Source organism: Cucumis sativus, chromosome 1 (assembly GCF_000004075.3).
Source record: "Cucumis sativus cultivar 9930 chromosome 1, Cucumber_9930_V3, whole genome shotgun sequence".
Lineage (NCBI taxonomy): Eukaryota > Viridiplantae > Streptophyta > Magnoliopsida > Cucurbitales > Cucurbitaceae > Cucumis > Cucumis sativus.
Genome location: NC_026655.2, coordinates 6,718,854 through 6,737,257, shown reverse-complemented (window position 1 = coordinate 6,737,257; position 18,404 = coordinate 6,718,854). Strand labels below are relative to the sequence as shown.

Genomic DNA, 18,404 nt, shown 5'->3' with positions numbered 1-18,404 from the left:
TTAGAAATGTTTAACGATTTGTAGAGAAAAAAAGAAAAACATTTTATTTTCTTTGTTCTAAGTGAATCCAAATGTGAAAGGTTTGGTGAGTTTTTGGGATAAGTAAAAACGTACCAAACAAATTATTTTTATTTTATTTCCTTTTTTAAAACGATAAATGTAATCGATTCCCCCACTGGCCCCCTTCTCTTTGTTTCCTCCCTTTTCGCCCATTATCGGCTTCTAGGGTTAGGGTTTCTCTCTTTGTCCAGACGAGACACTCAAAACTCTCTTCTTCTTTCTCCTTCTTTCCTCACTAAGGAGATTCTCTTATCCCTTTCTCCATTACCATGCAGCCTGCACCTGGTGTTGCCCCTCACAACATGCCTCACCAGGCCCCTCAGTACCAACAACAGCAACCTCCTTACATGATGATGCCCCCTCAGCCGCCCCAACCTCAGCCTGTTCCTCAGATGTGGCCTCAGCAGCCACAGGCCGGTTCCCCACAGGGCCAACCCCCTCAGTCTGCCAACGGGGATGAGGTTCGTACCCTCTGGATCGGAGACTTGCAGTACTGGATGGACGAGAACTATATCTTTAATTGTTTTGCTCATACTGGCGAGGTACGTCTAAGAACGCCACCCACTTTAGATCTTGTGTGTGTGTGTCTTTATTATTTCTTTTTATCGTTGTTGTTGGGAAAAAAAAGATCTAGTTTTGTGATTATTAGGTTGATTGCATAAAGATTTGTCTACACACATGTTGGTATATATGAAGCGGTTCCGAAATTTCGTTTTTTTTTTTGCTGTTGAGATTTAACATTGTTTGTCTCTCCAGGTTTCCTCTGTGAAAGTGATTCGGAACAAGCAAACCGGCCAGTCCGAGGGTTACGGTTTTATTGAGTTTTTAACTCGTCCAGCTGCAGAAAGAGTACTTCAAACTTATAATGGCACCGCCATGCCCAATGGGGCTCAAAATTTTAGATTGAACTGGGCATCAGCAGGGGAGAAGCGACAAGATGACTCTCCTGATTACACTATTTTTGTGGGAGATTTGGCTGGTGATGTTACTGATTATGTGCTACAAGAAACATTTAGGGCACGCTATAACTCAGTTAAGGGCGCTAAAGTTGTGATTGATAGGCTCACTGGACGCACTAAGGGTTATGGATTTGTTAAGTTTGGGGACGAGTCTGAACAAATGCGAGCAATGACTGAGATGAACGGTGTTCACTGTTCATCCAGACCCATGCGAATCGGACCAGCAGCTAACAAGAACACTTCTGGCGGTCAGCAGTTCTCGAAAAGTAAATACGAATTCCTCCCCAAACTGGAACATTTTAAATGAAAGACAGGGCATCAAATTTTGTATGGAATAGCTTGTCCATCATTCATTCATTGTATGGATGTGCCGTTTGTGTTTACTGATTTGTGTTTCTGGATGCATTTTGCTTTCTTATGGCCAGACACAATTCTTATTTTCTGTCCTGATTTAGCTCCTCTCCGTTACTTTTATTACTAGTTTCTAGCATTTTAATTCCCCTCTCGTATACCTTGGAAGAATAGTAGCCTTTCATGCCTTTCCATCGTGTACTTCCAATTCGAGCTTTGGTCATTTTAAGTACTATAAAGAAGAATTAATAAACTTATAAAACTCCTCTTTTCTTTAAGCAGGGTGTCAAAAGGCTCTGTCAGCTTGGGGTCCGCTACTGATTTCAGCTGACATGCTTACCCTTTAGTACGTTGTTCCATTTAGGTCAGTTTTTTTCCCGCCAATGTCTTACCTCTTTTTTTTTATGTGGCATATTTATGCTACGGTTTTTAATTCACCTTTAGTTCTGCAACGTTTACCTTTTCCTATCATCTGCATGGGTATTTTTTTTGTCTCCCTGGTATTTCAGTCTTAATTCCGTTGGAAGTTTTTATTTTTTCTTTATTAAGTTTAGGGTACGCAGGTTCTTTAGCCAGTTTCATTATTGAAATTTCAGTATGTCTTGCGGCTATTGCTGGCCACTTAGGGTTGTGCTTGTCCTTCTCCTCCTGGCATTTAGGGTTATATGGTTTTACCTTCCTATTGTTTCATTTCAGTATTTGATGATTGGATCTCATTTATGTGTCCAACCCATTACCTGCAAAAGAATTTTGGTCAGCACAAAGTCATGTTTCTTAGTGTTATTAGGGTTCTTAGGAGTCTTATTTCTTACTAGTTTTTTGTTGTGTATCTTGGTATTCATTTTGTCATTCCTTTAGAATATTTCGTTCATCTTCTAAAGTTTTGAATTGGACATAGATATGTTCGGGTATACTTTCTTTGTTCTTTTAAGTAGGATCCTATTAATTGTTTTATTCTGTTCCGTTGTGTGAATCACTTTTATGTGAATGGTTGTGCAAGTTAGGTGCGGTGGATTCTGAGAATGGCATAATATGGTTGTTTGAGTCTGAAGTTAGGTACTCTAGTTGTGATATCTAGTTTTTTATGATGAAAAGCTTTATTATGTCAATTTCTTTTTTAATAATGTGTTTCTCTATGTTTTTCAAATTTACATTCTATGTTGAAATGAGCATGTTTATTTTCTTTTTTTATATTTTGGCCGTATGGTGATCATCATTAGATAATTATGATTGTGCCTTTATGGATTGTCAAAACTTCTATTTGAAATATTGTCTAGTTTTATATTTCTTAGGGCACACGTTGAAATTGGTACTTGTCTTCTAGTTATGCTATTTTGTAACAAATATCGCTCTAATGTATATTTTTCAAATTTCCCAATTTTGTTTGTGAAAATGGACTTCCTATGTACGTAATTTTCTGGATATCTTTTGTAGTTCTTGTTATTTTGGTATTCTTCGTGATTTCTCAATATGAGTACTTCTATGTTGCCCGTTATACCTACTGCCTCTGGTTTTTCCCCCTATAATGAAGCCGACTTTAGGTTGCATCGAACCATTTAAAACAGTGTGACTCTGTAATTCAAAATTTGCTTGTGTTTCAATTTTGTTGTTGGAGTCTTTTTTGAACATGCAACATATGGCATTGAGCCTAGTTCAACAGCCCTCTAAGCCAACCAGCTATGGAATTATTTGGTTGGAGGTTTGATTTGTTATAAGTGGAGCACACAGTGTTTATGCAGGTCTTGTGGATTCTATTTTTTATTTCTCAGTACACATTGCTTATTGCATTGATGTATATTATTTATGCAAGCTTGGACTGTAGCAGAATAATTGATATTGTGTGTTTAACAACTGCTGAACTGGTTGGTTCAAGTTAAAGAGCAAGTTCATTTAGGTTTGATTTTTTACTATTGCAGCTTCATATCAGAATCCTCAAGGGGCTCAGAATGAGAATGATCCAAACAATACGACTGTGGGTTCTTTACCTTATTTTTCCTTCGTCATGTAATTTTATTTGAGTTTTCTAACTTCTGAAATCCTATTGCAGATATTTGTGGGCAATTTGGATGCTAACGTGACAGACGAACACTTGCGACAAGTATTTGGTCAATATGGGGAATTGGTGCATGTAAAGATACCTGTAGGCAAACGATGTGGTTTCGTTCAATTTGCTGACAGGTTTGTATTTTGTTTCTTTTAAAAATATGAAACAGCTTGGTAGTTCTAACAAATGTAACCTAACATCTTAATCTCTCCTGAATTGGCTTGGACACATTTGATGGTTATTTCAATTTTGTTATTAGGAACTGTGCTGAGGAAGCGCTACGTGTGTTGAATGGAACACAAATTGGTGGACAGAACATTAGACTCTCATGGGGACGTAGTCCTTCAAATAAACAGGTTGTGGTATTGTACTCTTTGTGTCCGTTGATGGTTATTGATTATAGTTCTTTCCGAATGTTCATTATTTTCTCATCTTTTTAGCCACAGGCGGACCCTAACCAATGGAATGGAGGTGGCTATTACGGATATGGACAAGGATACGAAAACTATAGCTATGCCCCAGCTCCTCAGGACCCTAATATGTTCTACAGTGGCTATGGTGGGTATGGAAATTACCAGCAGCCTCCCCCACAACAACCGCAGCAGCAGCAGCAAGGAGGATACATGTAGATTTGAAGTTTTGTTTACTCTGCCGTGGCCGCTCCCCTACCGAATCTCCCGGGGATATGATGGTTAAAGATTTTGGCAAAGTTATTTCACCCTCCCATTACATCCATTCTGAAGAACTCATCCTTTTCCTATTTTCTGTTCTACCTAAACTCTTTGATGACATGAGACATCTTTTCTTTTTTATTTATTATTATGTTATCCCGCAGAAGTTTTATTACGACTCTGTGTCGTTTATTTTCTATCACTACATTTTTGGTCTTTTGATGAGAGAGAATCTGGAGGCTTTTTGCCTTTGCTTATGAGTATTGCATTTTATACTGATTTAAACACTGACAAGTAATTCATCCCTAGCAAATTTATGGCCGCTGTGGGGTTGTGTTTTGTTTTTGTTTTTTCCGTTTCTGTTTTCTTCAGTACTTGTGAAAATTGTGCTACAACTATATTGTCCTATTTTATTGAATTGTATGGCTGTGGTATGAACACTTTTCCATGTGGGTCTTGACTTAGGATTACTACTTTTCAACCTTATTTAGTTTGTAAGATTTTGTTGCGGTTAATTTATGTTTGATGGTAATGGTTTTTATTGTTTGATTTACCATTGGACAATTCTCTAGGTCCCGTCTGGTACCCTATTTTAATTTTTTGTTTCTGTTTTTATATATGTTTGGTAATTCATTTTGTTTTCTTTCCTTTTTTTTAATACAAAATGGATTTTGTTAAAGTTTTTTCTTTTTCCTTCACAACTTTCATAACAAGTTTTTTTTTTTTGTTTAAAGTTGCATTAGATACAAACTCACCTATTTTATCTTAAATTAAATTAAAAAACAAAAACAGACGGGCTATCAACCTTTTGGTTCTTTTAGTTCTGATACATCGATGCAGAGCTTTAGATGTCTGAAATGTCAACATAAGTATAATAGAATTCTCTGATGCACATTACTGATCTACTGATCTTGAAATCAAGAATAGTAGCTTTAGGCATAAACAATGCTGTATCTAGTCTAAAATTACAAAATTGGTTTAATTCGGTAGAAAGTTAGATTTAAGTCTATATATAAAATCAATTCAATAATTTGATAACATCTTTATCAATAGAATAGTAAAATTGCCTTATAAAAAATCTTATCAGTTTTAATTATAATATTTAGAATTATAGATACTAAATTTTAATTTAAAATTGTACTTGCGTCTTGGGGTTTTCTTTCTCTTTCGGTGTGGCCATTGATATCCAGTAATCTCAAGGCTCGTGTTGCCCACATGACATATCGTTTCCAATTGCCATTTGTTGAAGATGTTCTAACAAAACTTATGGCCAGAAAATATTACTCTTTTTAGCTTCGCCTAGGCCACCGATTTTTGCTGCGCATCGACTCTCCTCTCTCTCCCCCTCTATCTTTCATCCATGGCTTCTCTCTTAGCTAATGGAATTTCACGCTTTCCTCATAACCCCACTTGGGAATTACATAAAGACGCAATCCCAAAGCTTCACAGTCCCAGAATCGCTAACCTGAAGATTTCCAAGTCGAAGCCTTTCAGGGTCCGAGCAGATGTTGGATACGATCCCAAAACTGCCAACTCCGGTCCGATTTCTCAAGGTAAGTCTTCTCCGTCTTCTACCACTACTGATGAGAAAATTCAGGATATTCTTCGTAATCGCGATTACGATAGGAAATTTGGGTTTACTGTGGACATCGATTCGTTTTCAATCCCAAAAGGGCTTTCCAAGGAAACAATTCGATTGATTTCGTCCCTAAAAGAAGAACCCGATTGGATGCTTGAGTTTCGGTTGAATGCTTTTGAGAAATTCTTGAAGATGAAAGAACCCACGTGGTCTGATAATCGATACCCACCGATTGATTTTCAAGATGTTTGTTATTATTCTGCCCCTAAGAAGAAACCCACTTTGAATAGCCTTGATGAGGCGGACCCGGAGCTGCTTATGTATTTTGATAGGCTTGGGGTTCCATTAAATGAACGCAACCGTCTAGCTAATGTTGCGGTTGATGCTGTTCTAGATAGTGTTTCAATTGCTACTACTCATAGGAAGACGCTGGAAAAAGCAGGTGTAATTTTCTGTTCGATATCAGAGGCAATTAAGGAATATCCTGATTTAGTTAGAAAGTACTTGGGGAGAGTTGTGCCGAGCGAGGACAACTTTTATGCTGCATTGAACTCGGCGGTGTTCAGTGATGGATCGTTTTGTTATATACCCAAGGACACAAAGTGTCCGATGCAGATTTCCACTTATTTCCGAATCAATGCTTTGGAAACTGGACAATTTGAGAGAACTTTGATTGTTGCTGATGACAGGAGTTTTGTAGAGTATTTGGAGGGATGTACAGCGCCTTCCTATGATAGAAATCAGCTTCATGCTGCGGTGGTTGAATTGTATTGTGCTGAAGGAGCACAGATTAAGTACTCCACTGTTCAGAACTGGTATGCTGGTGACGAAGAAGGAAAGGGAGGGGTGTATAATTTTGTAACAAAGCGTGGCCTGTGTGCTGGGGATCGTTCTAAGATATCTTGGACACAAGTTGAAACAGGTTCTGCGATTACTTGGAAGTATCCCAGTGTTGTTTTGGAGGGAGATGATACTGTTGGTGAGTTCTATTCAGTAGCACTGACGAATAATTATCAACAAGCAGACACGGGTACAAAGATGATTCATAAAGGAAAGAATACAAGAAGTAGAATTATCTCAAAAGGAATTTCTGCTGGAAACTCAAGGAACTGTTACAGGGGGCTTGTTCAGGTTCAATCCAAAGCAGACAATGCTAAAAACTCATCACAATGTGATTCAATGCTCATTGGCGACAATGCTGCTGCCAACACTTATCCATACATCCAGGTAATTCCCTTTGATGTTATGGTTCGTTTGTTTTCACATCTTTAATTAAAAATGTTTACGGTTACCCTTGGTTTCATTATGTACCTGGATGGCTGATGATCTTTTATTGTATTGTATTCCCCTTTCTTCTTGGGTTTGTGTATGTGTGTGGTGGTGGGGTTACTAGACACAGTAGTGCTAAGGGTTATCTATCATAGAATTCGGACTAGAAAGTCCAATCACAAATACAAGATATACATAAGGGCTCCCAAGGACTTAAACCTGCAATCGTGCTCCCCTTATCCATTTATATGCATGGTGTGTTGCATGTGCATTATGAATATATATCAAATCCCATATTGGAAGTTTAAAGAGAAGTGGTGAACTGAGTTTTTGTCCTATTGGCCAAGTCTTGGAAAACACCATACAACCTAAACATTTGATCTCAAGATTTTTGTACTATACCAACAGTTCAAAGAGTCTCAAATGACCATTTGACTACTCTTTTTGAAACAGCAATCTCTCAGAAGCTTCTCTCATAACTACATCACTAACCTATTCTACTTGCACCTTTGTCCAAAAAACAAAAAATCACCTTTTTAAAACTGATCTCAACTGTTTTTCTTGAAAGTTAAAGCCACCGACGAACAAGTAACCAGTGAATGTTTGTGATAGACATCCTATTATTCTACAATATAGCAGAATGGGTAAGAGAGAGGAAGCACGTGTGAAGGGAACTTAGGCAGTGAGGGAGGGAGATAGGGGACCACAGTTAGTTAGAAATATGTTGTATAAGAGGGCAAATGGGAAAGAGGGAAGGGTGTGCATTTTTTGGTTAAGTGAAGAGTGCAACATTCCTTGGAAGAAAGGAAGGGGCAGAGGTTTAGGGTTCCTTTTCTCCTTATCAGCATTTCAATTATTCTTGGTTTGTTTATTGTTTGTTTGTTATTGAGAGCTTGTAATCGTGATTCATTCTGTACTGAATCTCAATAGTTTCATATTGTAATTTCACTGAGATATCCATAAACATAGACACTATATCAGTGTTCTATCAGTTTGCCTTTCTATGAGAAAACAATTTGGAAGTAATAGCAAGGTTTCTCTGAAATTTCTCCAGAAAACGAAAATCTTTTCATGCATTTGCTGCCATCTTTTTCAATCAAGTGCTTGTTTTGATTGCACGACTTAAAGACTTGACACAGAAGGGCAGCTTAAACTCATTTTGAATCCTTATATGCCTCTGTTTATTCAAAATGGCATTCTTGACGTAGTTTTCTTCATCATTAGAAAATTTTGAGTACATATACTTGATATGAGATTGAGGGTATACTTATATTTTATTTGTTTCTTTTAATAGAGGGTTCTTTATCCTTGTCAGTTTTGAAGAAGTGCTTGTATAGAATCTAGATAGACTCTAGAACCCTGTGTTTGGTGTAGGTCTGTGGGGCTTCTTATTATCGTTGTTTTTTCTCGTTCTTGGATCAAATGCTTGCCTAGTATGATCCGTTGAGAGGTGTGTGAACTGATTTTGAAACTCGAAAATTGCAGTAATGGAAAAAAAGAAGCCTGTAATAAAGGAGAAAATGTTTGTTAGTAGTAAAAACATATGTGTAGGCTAGCCTTGTAGGGATAAGCCAAAAACTGCTGGAAGATGAAATTCTTGGGATGAGCAAACCTTATAAAATTTGTACTAATTTTACTTCTCAAATTCTCCTAGTCATCAAAATAACTCAGAATCTCGTTTCTAACAGGTGAAGAATCCCACAGCTCGCATTGAACATGAAGCCAGTACCTCCAAGATTGGTGAAGATCAGTTGTTTTATTTTCAGCAGAGAGGAATAGACTATGAGAAGGCCATGGCTGCCATGATATCTGGATTCTGTCGTGATGTCTTCAACGAGCTACCTGATGAATTTGGTGCCGAGGTGAACCAACTCATGAGCTTGAAACTTGAAGGATCAGTGGGTTAGGTTGAAACCAAGAAATATTTAAAGGTTAGATCATCTTGAGAAAGATTAGATTATTTAGCACAATCGGTCCCACAAGCTTTCATCTTCCTGCTTGGACTATATACTTCTGCCTCTAAAAAGCAGAAGCAGAATGTAAATAGTTTTGAGTGTTCAATCAACTTGTAGTAGGCAGTTACTAGCTTCAGTTCGGTCTGGGAGACAGACTTGTTCATATATAAAATTTTCACTTACTAATAATCTGTTCATCTCTTAAGATTGTTTACATTTTGATAGATATGGTTTGACATCAACTCCAAGGAATTTGACTTCTAAGTTTGCATGCATATCTCATCTACCTTAACTAAATGAAAACTCCGCTTAAAAACTAAATTGTTGATACATATATCAAATTGGTTGTCATTAATTGGGTAGAGATAAGACATAGCTGGCCTAGATTCAATTTATCTGGAAAGGATTCACGAATCTAGTGTTTTTAAACCCTAAAGAAATTGAACAGAGCAGAACATTATCCAATATCCATCCAAGCAATTCTACAAGAATCTAGATGCCATCTTGTAATCAAATCCTGTCTAACAGGCTTGTAACAAAACAATCAACATGCTTCTTCTTTACTAAAGTCTACAACAAATATTAATCAACAATAATGTTGACATGTACATTGAAATAAACACATAATCTTTCTTGACAGATCCAATGTTACTTGTCTGTGTCATTGCAAGCATCAACATACTCAAAAGTCAATGCCTTAGGAAGTAAATATAATATCATTAAGCCCTTAAGCATCAAACAGACATCATCCTTTCACTAACTTTGGTTGTTTATTTGAAAAAAATAAGAAGCATGCCTGCAGATGACATGGTTGAAGAAAAAAGCAAATACAAAATACGAAGCCCAAGAGCGTGCTTTGTTTGTCAAAAATATATAATTCTAGTCTGGAATCTGATGCTGAAAGCTCTATCATTTGGTCAACTTTCATTTTTTTATGTTCCTCATGAACTTATTGTGAACGATTCATTGTGGAAAAAAGTAATGTATATTAATGGTTGAGGATCCTATGCTCCATTCTTATTGAACATGGGGCATAAACTTTTATTTCCAAGTCAATATCTTTAATACTAAGATGGGTGGTAAGAATACTAATATTGTTTCACATTGAACCATTTACCTTAGTTTAATTTGAAGTGAAAAATATGATAAATTACGAAGAGATGTGAGATCTCCAATGTCATTTAGTATCAAAATATGTACCGGAATACCTTGAATCTGTTATTTAATAATTAAAGTTCTTGAAATCTAATTTGTTTTCATTTGTGCATTATTTATGAGTTTGACCAGAATCTAGAAGAGCACTCTATAAATAAAACTTCTAAACATAAAGACGTTCTGTGCTACAAATAATTTCCTCTAATAATGAACTGTTGTTTTCTTCTACTCATGAATATAGTTGTTATACTATTAGTAAACCACGTAAATTTCTATATAGATTGTTTCACTATTTACATTTTTTCTTGCTTTTTTCATTGTCGCTTTCATAATGGTGTGATGTAAGTAGCAAAGCATCATATGGAAAAATGATTTTGCGAACATGATCAAGTTAGAACATGATTCGGATTCATTAGAATTGTAGCAGGAGTAATATCACAGCAGTGTGAAGATAGATGATCCAAACATGAAAGCCACATTGAATCAGTCTTAACAATGGAAACTGAATAAATGAAAGTAGAAGTCATTTATCAAACATTTTCAACAGTTCTACTGACTCTTCAAGAAACCTGCAGGCATCGGCCAGGTCTCTGTCTGTTCTACACATGACAGCCTTCACACGTCCGATCTGTTGACTTTTTAATCTCACCAGCTGGTGACCAATTCGGCTAATTAAATATTGCCACATGGGTTCATTGTCTCTTCATTCGGACGGCTTGGCTTACTTATTGCCTCTATTGGCAGCTGGTTCATAGTTTCTTACAATAAATTATTCAGTTTATTATATGCTTTTCTTCAATGCCAAACCATGAGTTATACCAAATAATGCATTAGTTTATGTGTTTCCAGAAGTATCATTATTCTGTCTATTCAATCACATGCTTTACACAATGACTCCATTCGAAATTCTTTTCTTGTCTTATTTTAGTTTAGAGATTGATAAAAAATGAACAAAATAAATATTGCAGTCCAAAATAGCAGACTATCATTTTGATTTGGGTAGTTTCTTTTATTTGTCTGCTTTGCTATTTCTGTAGATAACAGTTAAACAAATAAGTTTACGTGTTAACAATAACATAACTCAATTGTCATTAGTAAGTACTAAGGGTTAAGAGATTTGTATTCAAATTCTATAAGTAAGAATATATTTTGTTTTGGTTTATTTGAATATATTTCAAAATATGGATGTATATTTATTGAGTCCCATAAATAGTTGACATTGTTATTTTTAATTTTCAATTCTCCACACACTTTCAAGATATTTAAAGAAAGTTGAACCTTATTTAATATAATAAATTGTTCAACCACTATAGAATTACAAGAAGAAACCTCTAAAATGGCACCACAATAATTCAGCTACACACGATCCATTTTGTCACAACTCTAATTAAACAGAGTTTTGATTTTATTTAATCTCACCATAGGATTCAAGTCTTATCTTAAAAATATTAAACTTAGAAAACCTTAATAAAATATACATTTATAAAACAATAAGAGTAGGTTTTCGCTGAGAAAAGAATGACGCATGGACGGTTTCCTCTGTTTTAACTTTTTCTTTGATTTAACAAATCAAAGCAAGTTACATTCCTTTCTCTCTCATTCTTTTCATGAATATAAAAGGATTAGCCATTGTGAAATGAATCTATGTGTTTGATTCTAACTGAACTTCCTACCATTTTTGTTTAGGAGTTCCTCTGTTTTTGAAAGGCTCTGTTTTAGCAGAGGAAAAACATGAGTGTTTTAATGACAGTAAGGAGAAATGGTGGTTATTCGAAGATGGAGAAGGAAGACCCAGATGAGAAAAAGCATAGACAAGCTCAGTTCTTGATTTACAAGATAATGGAGCAAGCAAGTAATGGCAGTAAGAGAAGACCTTCATGTCTAAGAATCAGAATAAGGAAGTTTAAGTTGAGGATGGGAAGAAGGTGGAAGAAGATGAAGAAGACAATGGCAATGAGTTTTTCAACGGCAAGAATTGGGATTTGCAACCAATTTGGACAGCTTAGAAGTTGTAAAAGTTTGTTTGGAAAAACAAAGGTGGAAACTTTGAACTTTCCTACTGCTTTGGTTGCTTGAGTTGATTAGGATTTTATTCTTTATGTTTGTATTCTTCTCTTTGTTTTGTGAAGTTTCTGTGTTTGAAGAGAGAAGTTGGCTGTTGAGATTTTTGTTTCCATGGATGGAGAGCTGTCTTCTGATGAAAAAAGGGAATGAAAATGAAGGAAAAAGATTTAGTAAAACAGTTTCTCTCTTTTGTGATTAATGGTGCTTCTCAGAAGTAGTTTTGGAGTTGCTTTTGAAGATTAGTTCTGGTTTTTTTTTAGTACTCTCTGGTTAGATTATTAAAAATACTTGCAAATCTTGAAACATTTTGAAAAAATTTATATGAACTCTTGAATTTTGAAATTGATCCACAAAAATACCTTTTAACTGAATTGAAAAGTTTTTCCCCAGAGATGAAAGATAGAAATGAACTTGAACTTGAAGTTGGTGGTTTTACTTCAACTAAAATGATGTCGAAATCAATAACAAATTTAATTTGTAAACGTCAATGTTCTACCTGATAACAATAATTCTACATAATCACTCATGTCAATTGTTAATTACCATTTGTTATTATAATGAAAAGACCTAAGATCTAAAAACATCACTGAAGTGCACTCCAAGAATTAAGATTTAAGAGTATTTTTATAATTTAACAAACGAATATTCATCCGTCTAAGAAAGAGAGGGAATAGATTTAATCACAAGTATTAAACTTACTGACCTAGAAAATAGTATATAATAATTACTGTCAATTGTTAGTTTTACCATTAAATTAGAACTTTACATTTTCATAAAGAATTTCTCCTAGGGATAATTATAGTTGATAGTGAAAGGGAACATAAGGATATCAATTCTTGAGCCACCACAACATAATGATTAGTGTTACCATATAACATTAAGGAAAACAAAACCATCTTTGCTTCTTTTGATGGTAATCCAAATATACAAAGAGATCCCAAACGCTGCACCACTCTGCTCAGCTTTCCTACTATATATCTTTACAAAACTTTCTTCTTATTACATTGACAAGCAAGAATGAACAAATAGGAATTTTGAAACCATTTTCCCAACTACAATTTCTCCCACATTCAGAACATCTAAAAAAACTATTCACAAGGATCAAACTTCTAAAGATACAAGACTTTGTCATAAGCTTCATGGAAATGGCAACCTTGTTTCTTTGATGACTTGAAACAGTCTTCTCCAAAGAGAGCAATAAAAAAGTTACATTAGCATCATGAGAGCCACTGAGAAAGCAATGAGCAAGAGATGTACCACACCATCATTATAAAGGCCTGCCAAGGCAATAATTCAGATTCATGAAACTATAGAAAAATGTAATTAAAGTATAGTTCCCACACAGCACCTGATTTATATTCAACATAAAGGCACATTGAATGTCTCAACCAACCTAACAAAAATAAGCATTTTTTGACTTGGGCTCTATATCTACATCACTCTCATGGATTCACTAGAGACTTTTTTCTCTTATATTACCCTCAGGAGTCAGATGTCAGGTCCTAAAGCATGGTATTAAATTCTGTATACTGGATATAGTTCAAACTTCAATTCAAGAACATGCTAATGGGCATTAATTAGTACGATTAGGAAAAAACAGTAACATGTTGCAAAATCTGCATTTCTGTAATCTGTGTTTGTGGAATAATTGTGTCAAAAATGAATTAAAGCAATTCAAAATTGTATAAGTTGTGTTTGGTGGGTGGGATTATTATTCATAGAAGTTATGTGGTATAACAGTAGGTTTCATAGAACCTAGACGAGCTTATAAACAACAGATAGGCTCAAGAAAATAAATATCGTAAAATGGGGGGAAGAAAAAGAAATTATGAAATAAACTACTTTTCAAGATAGTCGAAGACTTTGTACCAGTTTGACCAGATGCTGCTGCAGGAAGTGCAGGAATTTTGATAGCTGCAATCCAAAAAGGCGAGCAATTAGAAATTAAACTATTTATGAAAACGATACATTAACCTTTCAAAGATGGGAAAACTGGTTAAGGGTTTATATTTAAATAAATAGACAAACAAAGGTGACTTACTCTTATTGCAAGATGATGCCGTCATTTGGGATGTAGAAGACCATGGAGCTGGAATATGGTCATTTAGATCACAAACAAAGCTGATACCTGAAGATGGATCAAATATGGCATCTGACGGAAGGCTTGGTAGAAGGCATCCAAACTCTGGCAAGACGGATAATAATAAGTCAGAAAGAGAATGTGAAGGCAATGAATGAATCATTTGCATTTTCAAAACTGACTAATAATTAGCATTCGGTATCTATGCATCAGCTTAAATCTTTTTATGGTTAGAAAACATAAAAACAGGCCCAATGTTAAGTGTTCTAATAATTATTAAGCCAGCAAAGGCCAAATCACAAGTTAGTTTGAAGGAACATGGAATAAGTAAATTTTTATAGATGATGACTATCTATTTTTAGCATATGTTAGGAACGTATGTCTTGAAATAGTACCTTGATTTCCAACTGAGATGCCAAAGTTGTAGATCCATTATCAAGTTAAAACATGGGTAAGAAAGGAAAAAAGTATTAGAATTCATGTGAAAGTATTCAAGAAGGAATTCTTTAAATCTGGAAATAAAAGAGGACAAAAGCTTACAAACCTTGAAGGGAGAAATCCTTAAGGCTTATATGGCATAGGCCATACACATCCTTGGTAATATTTGACTTTCGTAATTTCATTTCCAATGCTGTAGCACAATCCAAAGCTTGCAGGTTGGTAACAAGGCTCTGCTTTTGCAGATGTGTTACATAGCCTTCCATGGCCAGGCAGCATGCAGTCTTGTTAGAGATTGCATTCCCACAAGCATCGGCAACATATTTCATGTCGGGGAATTCCAGTGGACAAACTGAGAATAGTACACAGAGGGAAACAGTGAAGGTGCGTGCATATATGATAATGTTGTAGACCAGAGCAGATATGATGAGAAGCAAACTCTACCTTTAAAAAATTGAAAAAGTTGTAGGCATTGACCAAACAGGAAATTGACCATAGGATCAAAAAATACATAAAGATTTGAGATGAATATAATAGTGATTAAATTCCAGAAGTCTCTGTTTGAAAAAATTTACTTCCAAGCTCACCTTTATTAACATTGCAATTGGAGAGTACTCTAAGAACCTCCTTGGCATTAGCAGGGTGAAGTTTGCTTGCTAGCCATCTGAGGACAATAGTTTTACAATCACGAACCCTAGTTGACTGTTCAGGCAAGACTTGAGATCCAGGCATACCCAAGAAATCAGTGGATATCATTGCTATCTTTGTAGCAGCTTCTGAAATGGCATTCTGACAGATTGCATTGCAACATTCTTTCACAGGATCAATTTTATTACACGCAGCAAGCAACTTAGAAGTATCAACCGTGGTCTCAAATTCACTAATATCTTTGGCTGGACAAGATCCTTCAGTGAGATTAGCTGGATGCACTGTGCATATGTGTCTAAGACGTTCGCTTGCACCCTGCCCCACCAAAATCTGCTCAATATCTGAGAGGCAATATTTGGCAAGCGTCCCATTTAAAGCAAGAACACTAGTATCTTTACTGGACTGACCAATAAGGATTGCAAGAGTAGCTTCCAACTGTGGACAACAAATAACGTTGGCCATCTGTTTTGCAAAAGGGGCCCAACAATCTATAGCAGTCATACTCATCAAAGTTTCAGTTGCAGAAAAGTTCAATAAACATTGTCCTGTAAGGAAAATGAGAGATTAAATTGAAAAGAAGAACTAATAGAAATGATTAGAAACTCTCTAATAGAAAATAATCGACATCAAGTATATCATAGATTAAAACTGATTATAAAAAATGATAAACCTGATAACTTTGGGACGGTGGTATTTGTGAAGGGTACCAATGGAGAAGGGGCAAGGAAAGGAAGGAATGGCTTTGGATTCCCACTCGGAGCAATCTCAGGATACATATCATCCATTGGTTTCTCATTTGACAGATGCTGTGTTGGATAAGTTGATGGGAGGCAGCTAGTTTCATGGAAATCTATAACGGAAAGTAAGAAACAAGAAAACTAGTAAGACATTATACTGCATAAAAATTATAAGTATAACCCTTTCCTAGTTTCTTGTACAATGGTGTTCAGAAGTGTAAAATGACATCATCATTCTAGTTTCAGAGATGAACTGAATCGTTTGGCTGGTCGGCTAACTATTCGAATACTATGAATATATTTATACGCATCTTTAAGAACTTGCTCTCTCTGTACTTTTCAAACACAGTTACTGTTCCATTTGTAAACCTTGTGACAATCTATTAAATCGAGCATAGATTTCTCAGCAATCGAACACGTACACTACGAGTAACATTATGCCAACGAGACAAAATACATGCTCTGGGTTTGGATATCCTTTCATGCAAAAATTCTGTTTCCCACTCAATTTTTTGTTACATTAGATTTTTTGTACTAGTCAACATAAGGACCAATAAGTTCGTGGTTCAAATCACCACTCCCAATTCACAGTAAAAAAAAAAAACTTTTGTATTCTACATAAACAACAAGACTAAGATTAACGTATTAGGATAGAAAATCCAGACCACGGCTCCAAATTTCTTTTGAGCAAACATGTTAACGTAAATGCCAGATTATAGAGTAAAATTACGACGCTAGATTTTCCATATAAGCTTGAGTTATAAATTTAGAAGAAAACCAAACAAGATCTTGCTTGTCTCCTCCAAAGGAATATGCATACTACCCTTTAGCTCAACAATGACAGCTGAATGACTGATCATTTATAGCCGTTAATTAAATGAGAGATGAAGAGAAAAAAAAAAGCTCAGTTAATAATAACAGAGCAAAATATGGTTTTCAAAGCTGTTTCATTCCATGGAAAGCTCATCTATCCTATCCAATAAATACAAAAATGAACAACAAAGAAATAAGCAAATCAAGATTGTGGAGAAAGAAGGACAGAGATGGAGCACGTAACCAACCACATAGCAGAATCTAACAGCGGTTAAATTTTCGAAGCACATTCTTATTATTTTCTGAAACCCAAGAAACATTGTACGAAAACAAAGACGGCATTCCCCAAACAGAACAAAATTTCCAAAACCTGAGCTCTAGAATAACAACAAAGCTCGAGAAAAGGCAACGGATCGAGGAAAAAGAGGTGAAGCCCACATAGAAAAACATAGAAAAAGAAGGTGGGAACACTCACGTAGAAGAAGCAGTAACAGCTGGAGAAGAAAAGCATTGAAAGCCAGCTTAAGAAACAACCTGTCTTCCATTTGAAAATGTTGAATTCCGAGTTTTTAAGAGTTGGAAAGAAGAAGGTAGAGAAGAGGAAGAGAAATTGGAAGTGGGTATGAAGAGGATAAGAGGGAAAAAGAGGGGAAAGGGGTTAAGAAGCATCAAAAATGGGATTAGAGGAATGGTAGTGGTTGAGTGAGTGAAGGAATTGAGAAGATGGGGAGATAGAGAGAGAGAGAGAGAAAAGGGTGGAGAGTAGAGAAGCCATGAATGAGCTTGAAAGTGTGTGGGGACGAAAGCAGCTCTCAAGTAATAGCTGTCTGAATGGACCCACAGACGGACAGATCTGCAAGAAGAAGAAGAGAAGGAAAAAAGTTTTAGAGATGGAAGAAGAAGAACCAAATTGCATTAATGGCAGCAGCTGCTTTTTCCTAACCTTCCTCTTCCTCCAACATTTTTTCTTTTAATTTACTCTTATTATTATTATTATTATTATTATTATTTAGTTCGCACGCGTTATAAGTGTGAGGAGTAACTCCTCCACTCCACTCCTCTCCTCTCTCTCTCTCTCTCACGCCTCACATATTTCAAGCGTGCCACTTTCGGTTCATAAACTTTCCCGGTTCCCAACCCGGTTGGTTTTTCATCCATTCAATTACCTCACCACATATATTCTTCAATAATCTTCCTATTACAAATATTAGATAAATAGATGTTCATTCTTAACTTTAGTGTTTATATCGTCATTTCTGGCTCTCTTTCTCTTTCTCATCCAACTCTTATCCCATACAATGTCACAACATAATCAATCTTTACTTGTCAAATTATCGATGAATAGTATCATTTTATGGATTTTGATAGAGTGATACACATTCGTAAACTTTTCGAATTAGTTAGATATTTTATTTCTTTATTTTTATATATTATCTTTTTTCTCGATTTTTGTGTTCCAATTGTGTCTCATTTTTACCGCACTTTCTATATATTTGTTTTTTTATAAATAATCTCATATAATTCTTAAGGAAAAATATCTCTAAACGTTTGGATTAATTTTACAGTTTCCAAATATTATTA

The 18,404-nt window shown here is 35.5% G+C and overlaps 3 protein-coding genes across 5 annotated transcripts; 2 read left to right on the top strand and 1 right to left on the bottom strand.

Annotated features, from left to right (window-relative positions):
- The first annotated feature begins 158 nt into the window (after positions 1-158).
- Positions 159-4,407, top strand: LOC101213293 (polyadenylate-binding protein RBP45). 2 transcript variants are annotated; one of them, XM_004145061.3, is made up of 6 exons: positions 159-602; positions 817-1,285; positions 3,287-3,342; positions 3,418-3,548; positions 3,674-3,770; positions 3,855-4,407. In XM_004145061.3, the coding sequence occupies exons 1-6, from the start codon at positions 330-332 to the stop codon at positions 4,041-4,043; spliced, it is 1,215 nt and encodes a 404-aa protein (XP_004145109.1). In that variant the 5' UTR covers positions 159-329; the 3' UTR covers positions 4,044-4,407. The 2 variants fall into 2 exon arrangements, with proteins under 2 accessions (XP_004145109.1, XP_011652720.1); XM_011654418.2 differs by having other exon boundaries at positions 160-602; positions 3,861-4,407.
- An 864-nt stretch (positions 4,408-5,271) lies between these two features.
- Positions 5,272-9,124, top strand: ABC1 (UPF0051 protein ABCI8, chloroplastic). The gene is made up of 2 exons (XM_004145062.3): positions 5,272-6,891; positions 8,622-9,124. The coding sequence occupies exons 1-2, from the start codon at positions 5,446-5,448 to the stop codon at positions 8,838-8,840; spliced, it is 1,665 nt and encodes a 554-aa protein (XP_004145110.1). The 5' UTR covers positions 5,272-5,445; the 3' UTR covers positions 8,841-9,124.
- A 3,810-nt stretch (positions 9,125-12,934) lies between these two features.
- LOC101213050 (uncharacterized GPI-anchored protein At1g61900) lies at positions 12,935-17,764 on the bottom strand. Of its 2 annotated transcripts, XM_004145060.3 has the most exons (8): positions 17,299-17,763; positions 15,944-16,123; positions 15,213-15,818; positions 14,732-14,977; positions 14,583-14,594; positions 14,149-14,292; positions 13,977-14,021; positions 12,935-13,384 (listed from the first exon to the last, which is right to left on the bottom strand). In XM_004145060.3, exons 1-8 carry the CDS (start codon positions 17,366-17,368, stop codon positions 13,314-13,316), a joined length of 1,374 nt encoding a protein of 457 aa, XP_004145108.1. In that variant the 5' UTR covers positions 17,369-17,763; the 3' UTR covers positions 12,935-13,313. The 2 variants fall into 2 exon arrangements, with proteins under 2 accessions (XP_004145108.1, XP_031739069.1); XM_031883209.1 differs by lacking the exon at positions 12,935-13,384 and having other exon boundaries at positions 13,431-14,021; positions 17,299-17,764.
- Positions 17,765-18,404: the final 640 nt, after the last annotated feature.

Coding starts and splice junctions, on each gene's coding strand:
- LOC101213293 (XM_004145061.3), top strand. CDS start 330: ATGCAGCCTGCACCTGGTGTTGCCCCTCACAACATGCCTCACCAGGCC. Junction 603..816: donor GTTTTGCTCATACTGGCGAG/GTACGTCTAAGA, acceptor TTGTCTCTCCAG/GTTTCCTCTGTGAAAGTGAT. Junction 3,343..3,417: donor ATGATCCAAACAATACGACT/GTGGGTTCTTTA, acceptor ATCCTATTGCAG/ATATTTGTGGGCAATTTGGA.
- ABC1 (XM_004145062.3), top strand. CDS start 5,446: ATGGCTTCTCTCTTAGCTAATGGAATTTCACGCTTTCCTCATAACCCC. Junction 6,892..8,621: donor ACACTTATCCATACATCCAG/GTAATTCCCTTT, acceptor CGTTTCTAACAG/GTGAAGAATCCCACAGCTCG.
- LOC101213050 (XM_031883209.1), bottom strand. CDS start 17,368: ATGGAAGACAGGTTGTTTCTTAAGCTGGCTTTCAATGCTTTTCTTCTC. Junction 14,978..15,212: donor CAATTGCAATGTTAATAAAG/GTGAGCTTGGAA, acceptor TACTATTCTCAG/TTTGTCCACTGGAATTCCCC. Junction 14,022..14,148: donor GGCATCATCTTGCAATAAGA/GTAAGTCACCTT, acceptor TTTGGATTGCAG/CTATCAAAATTCCTGCACTT.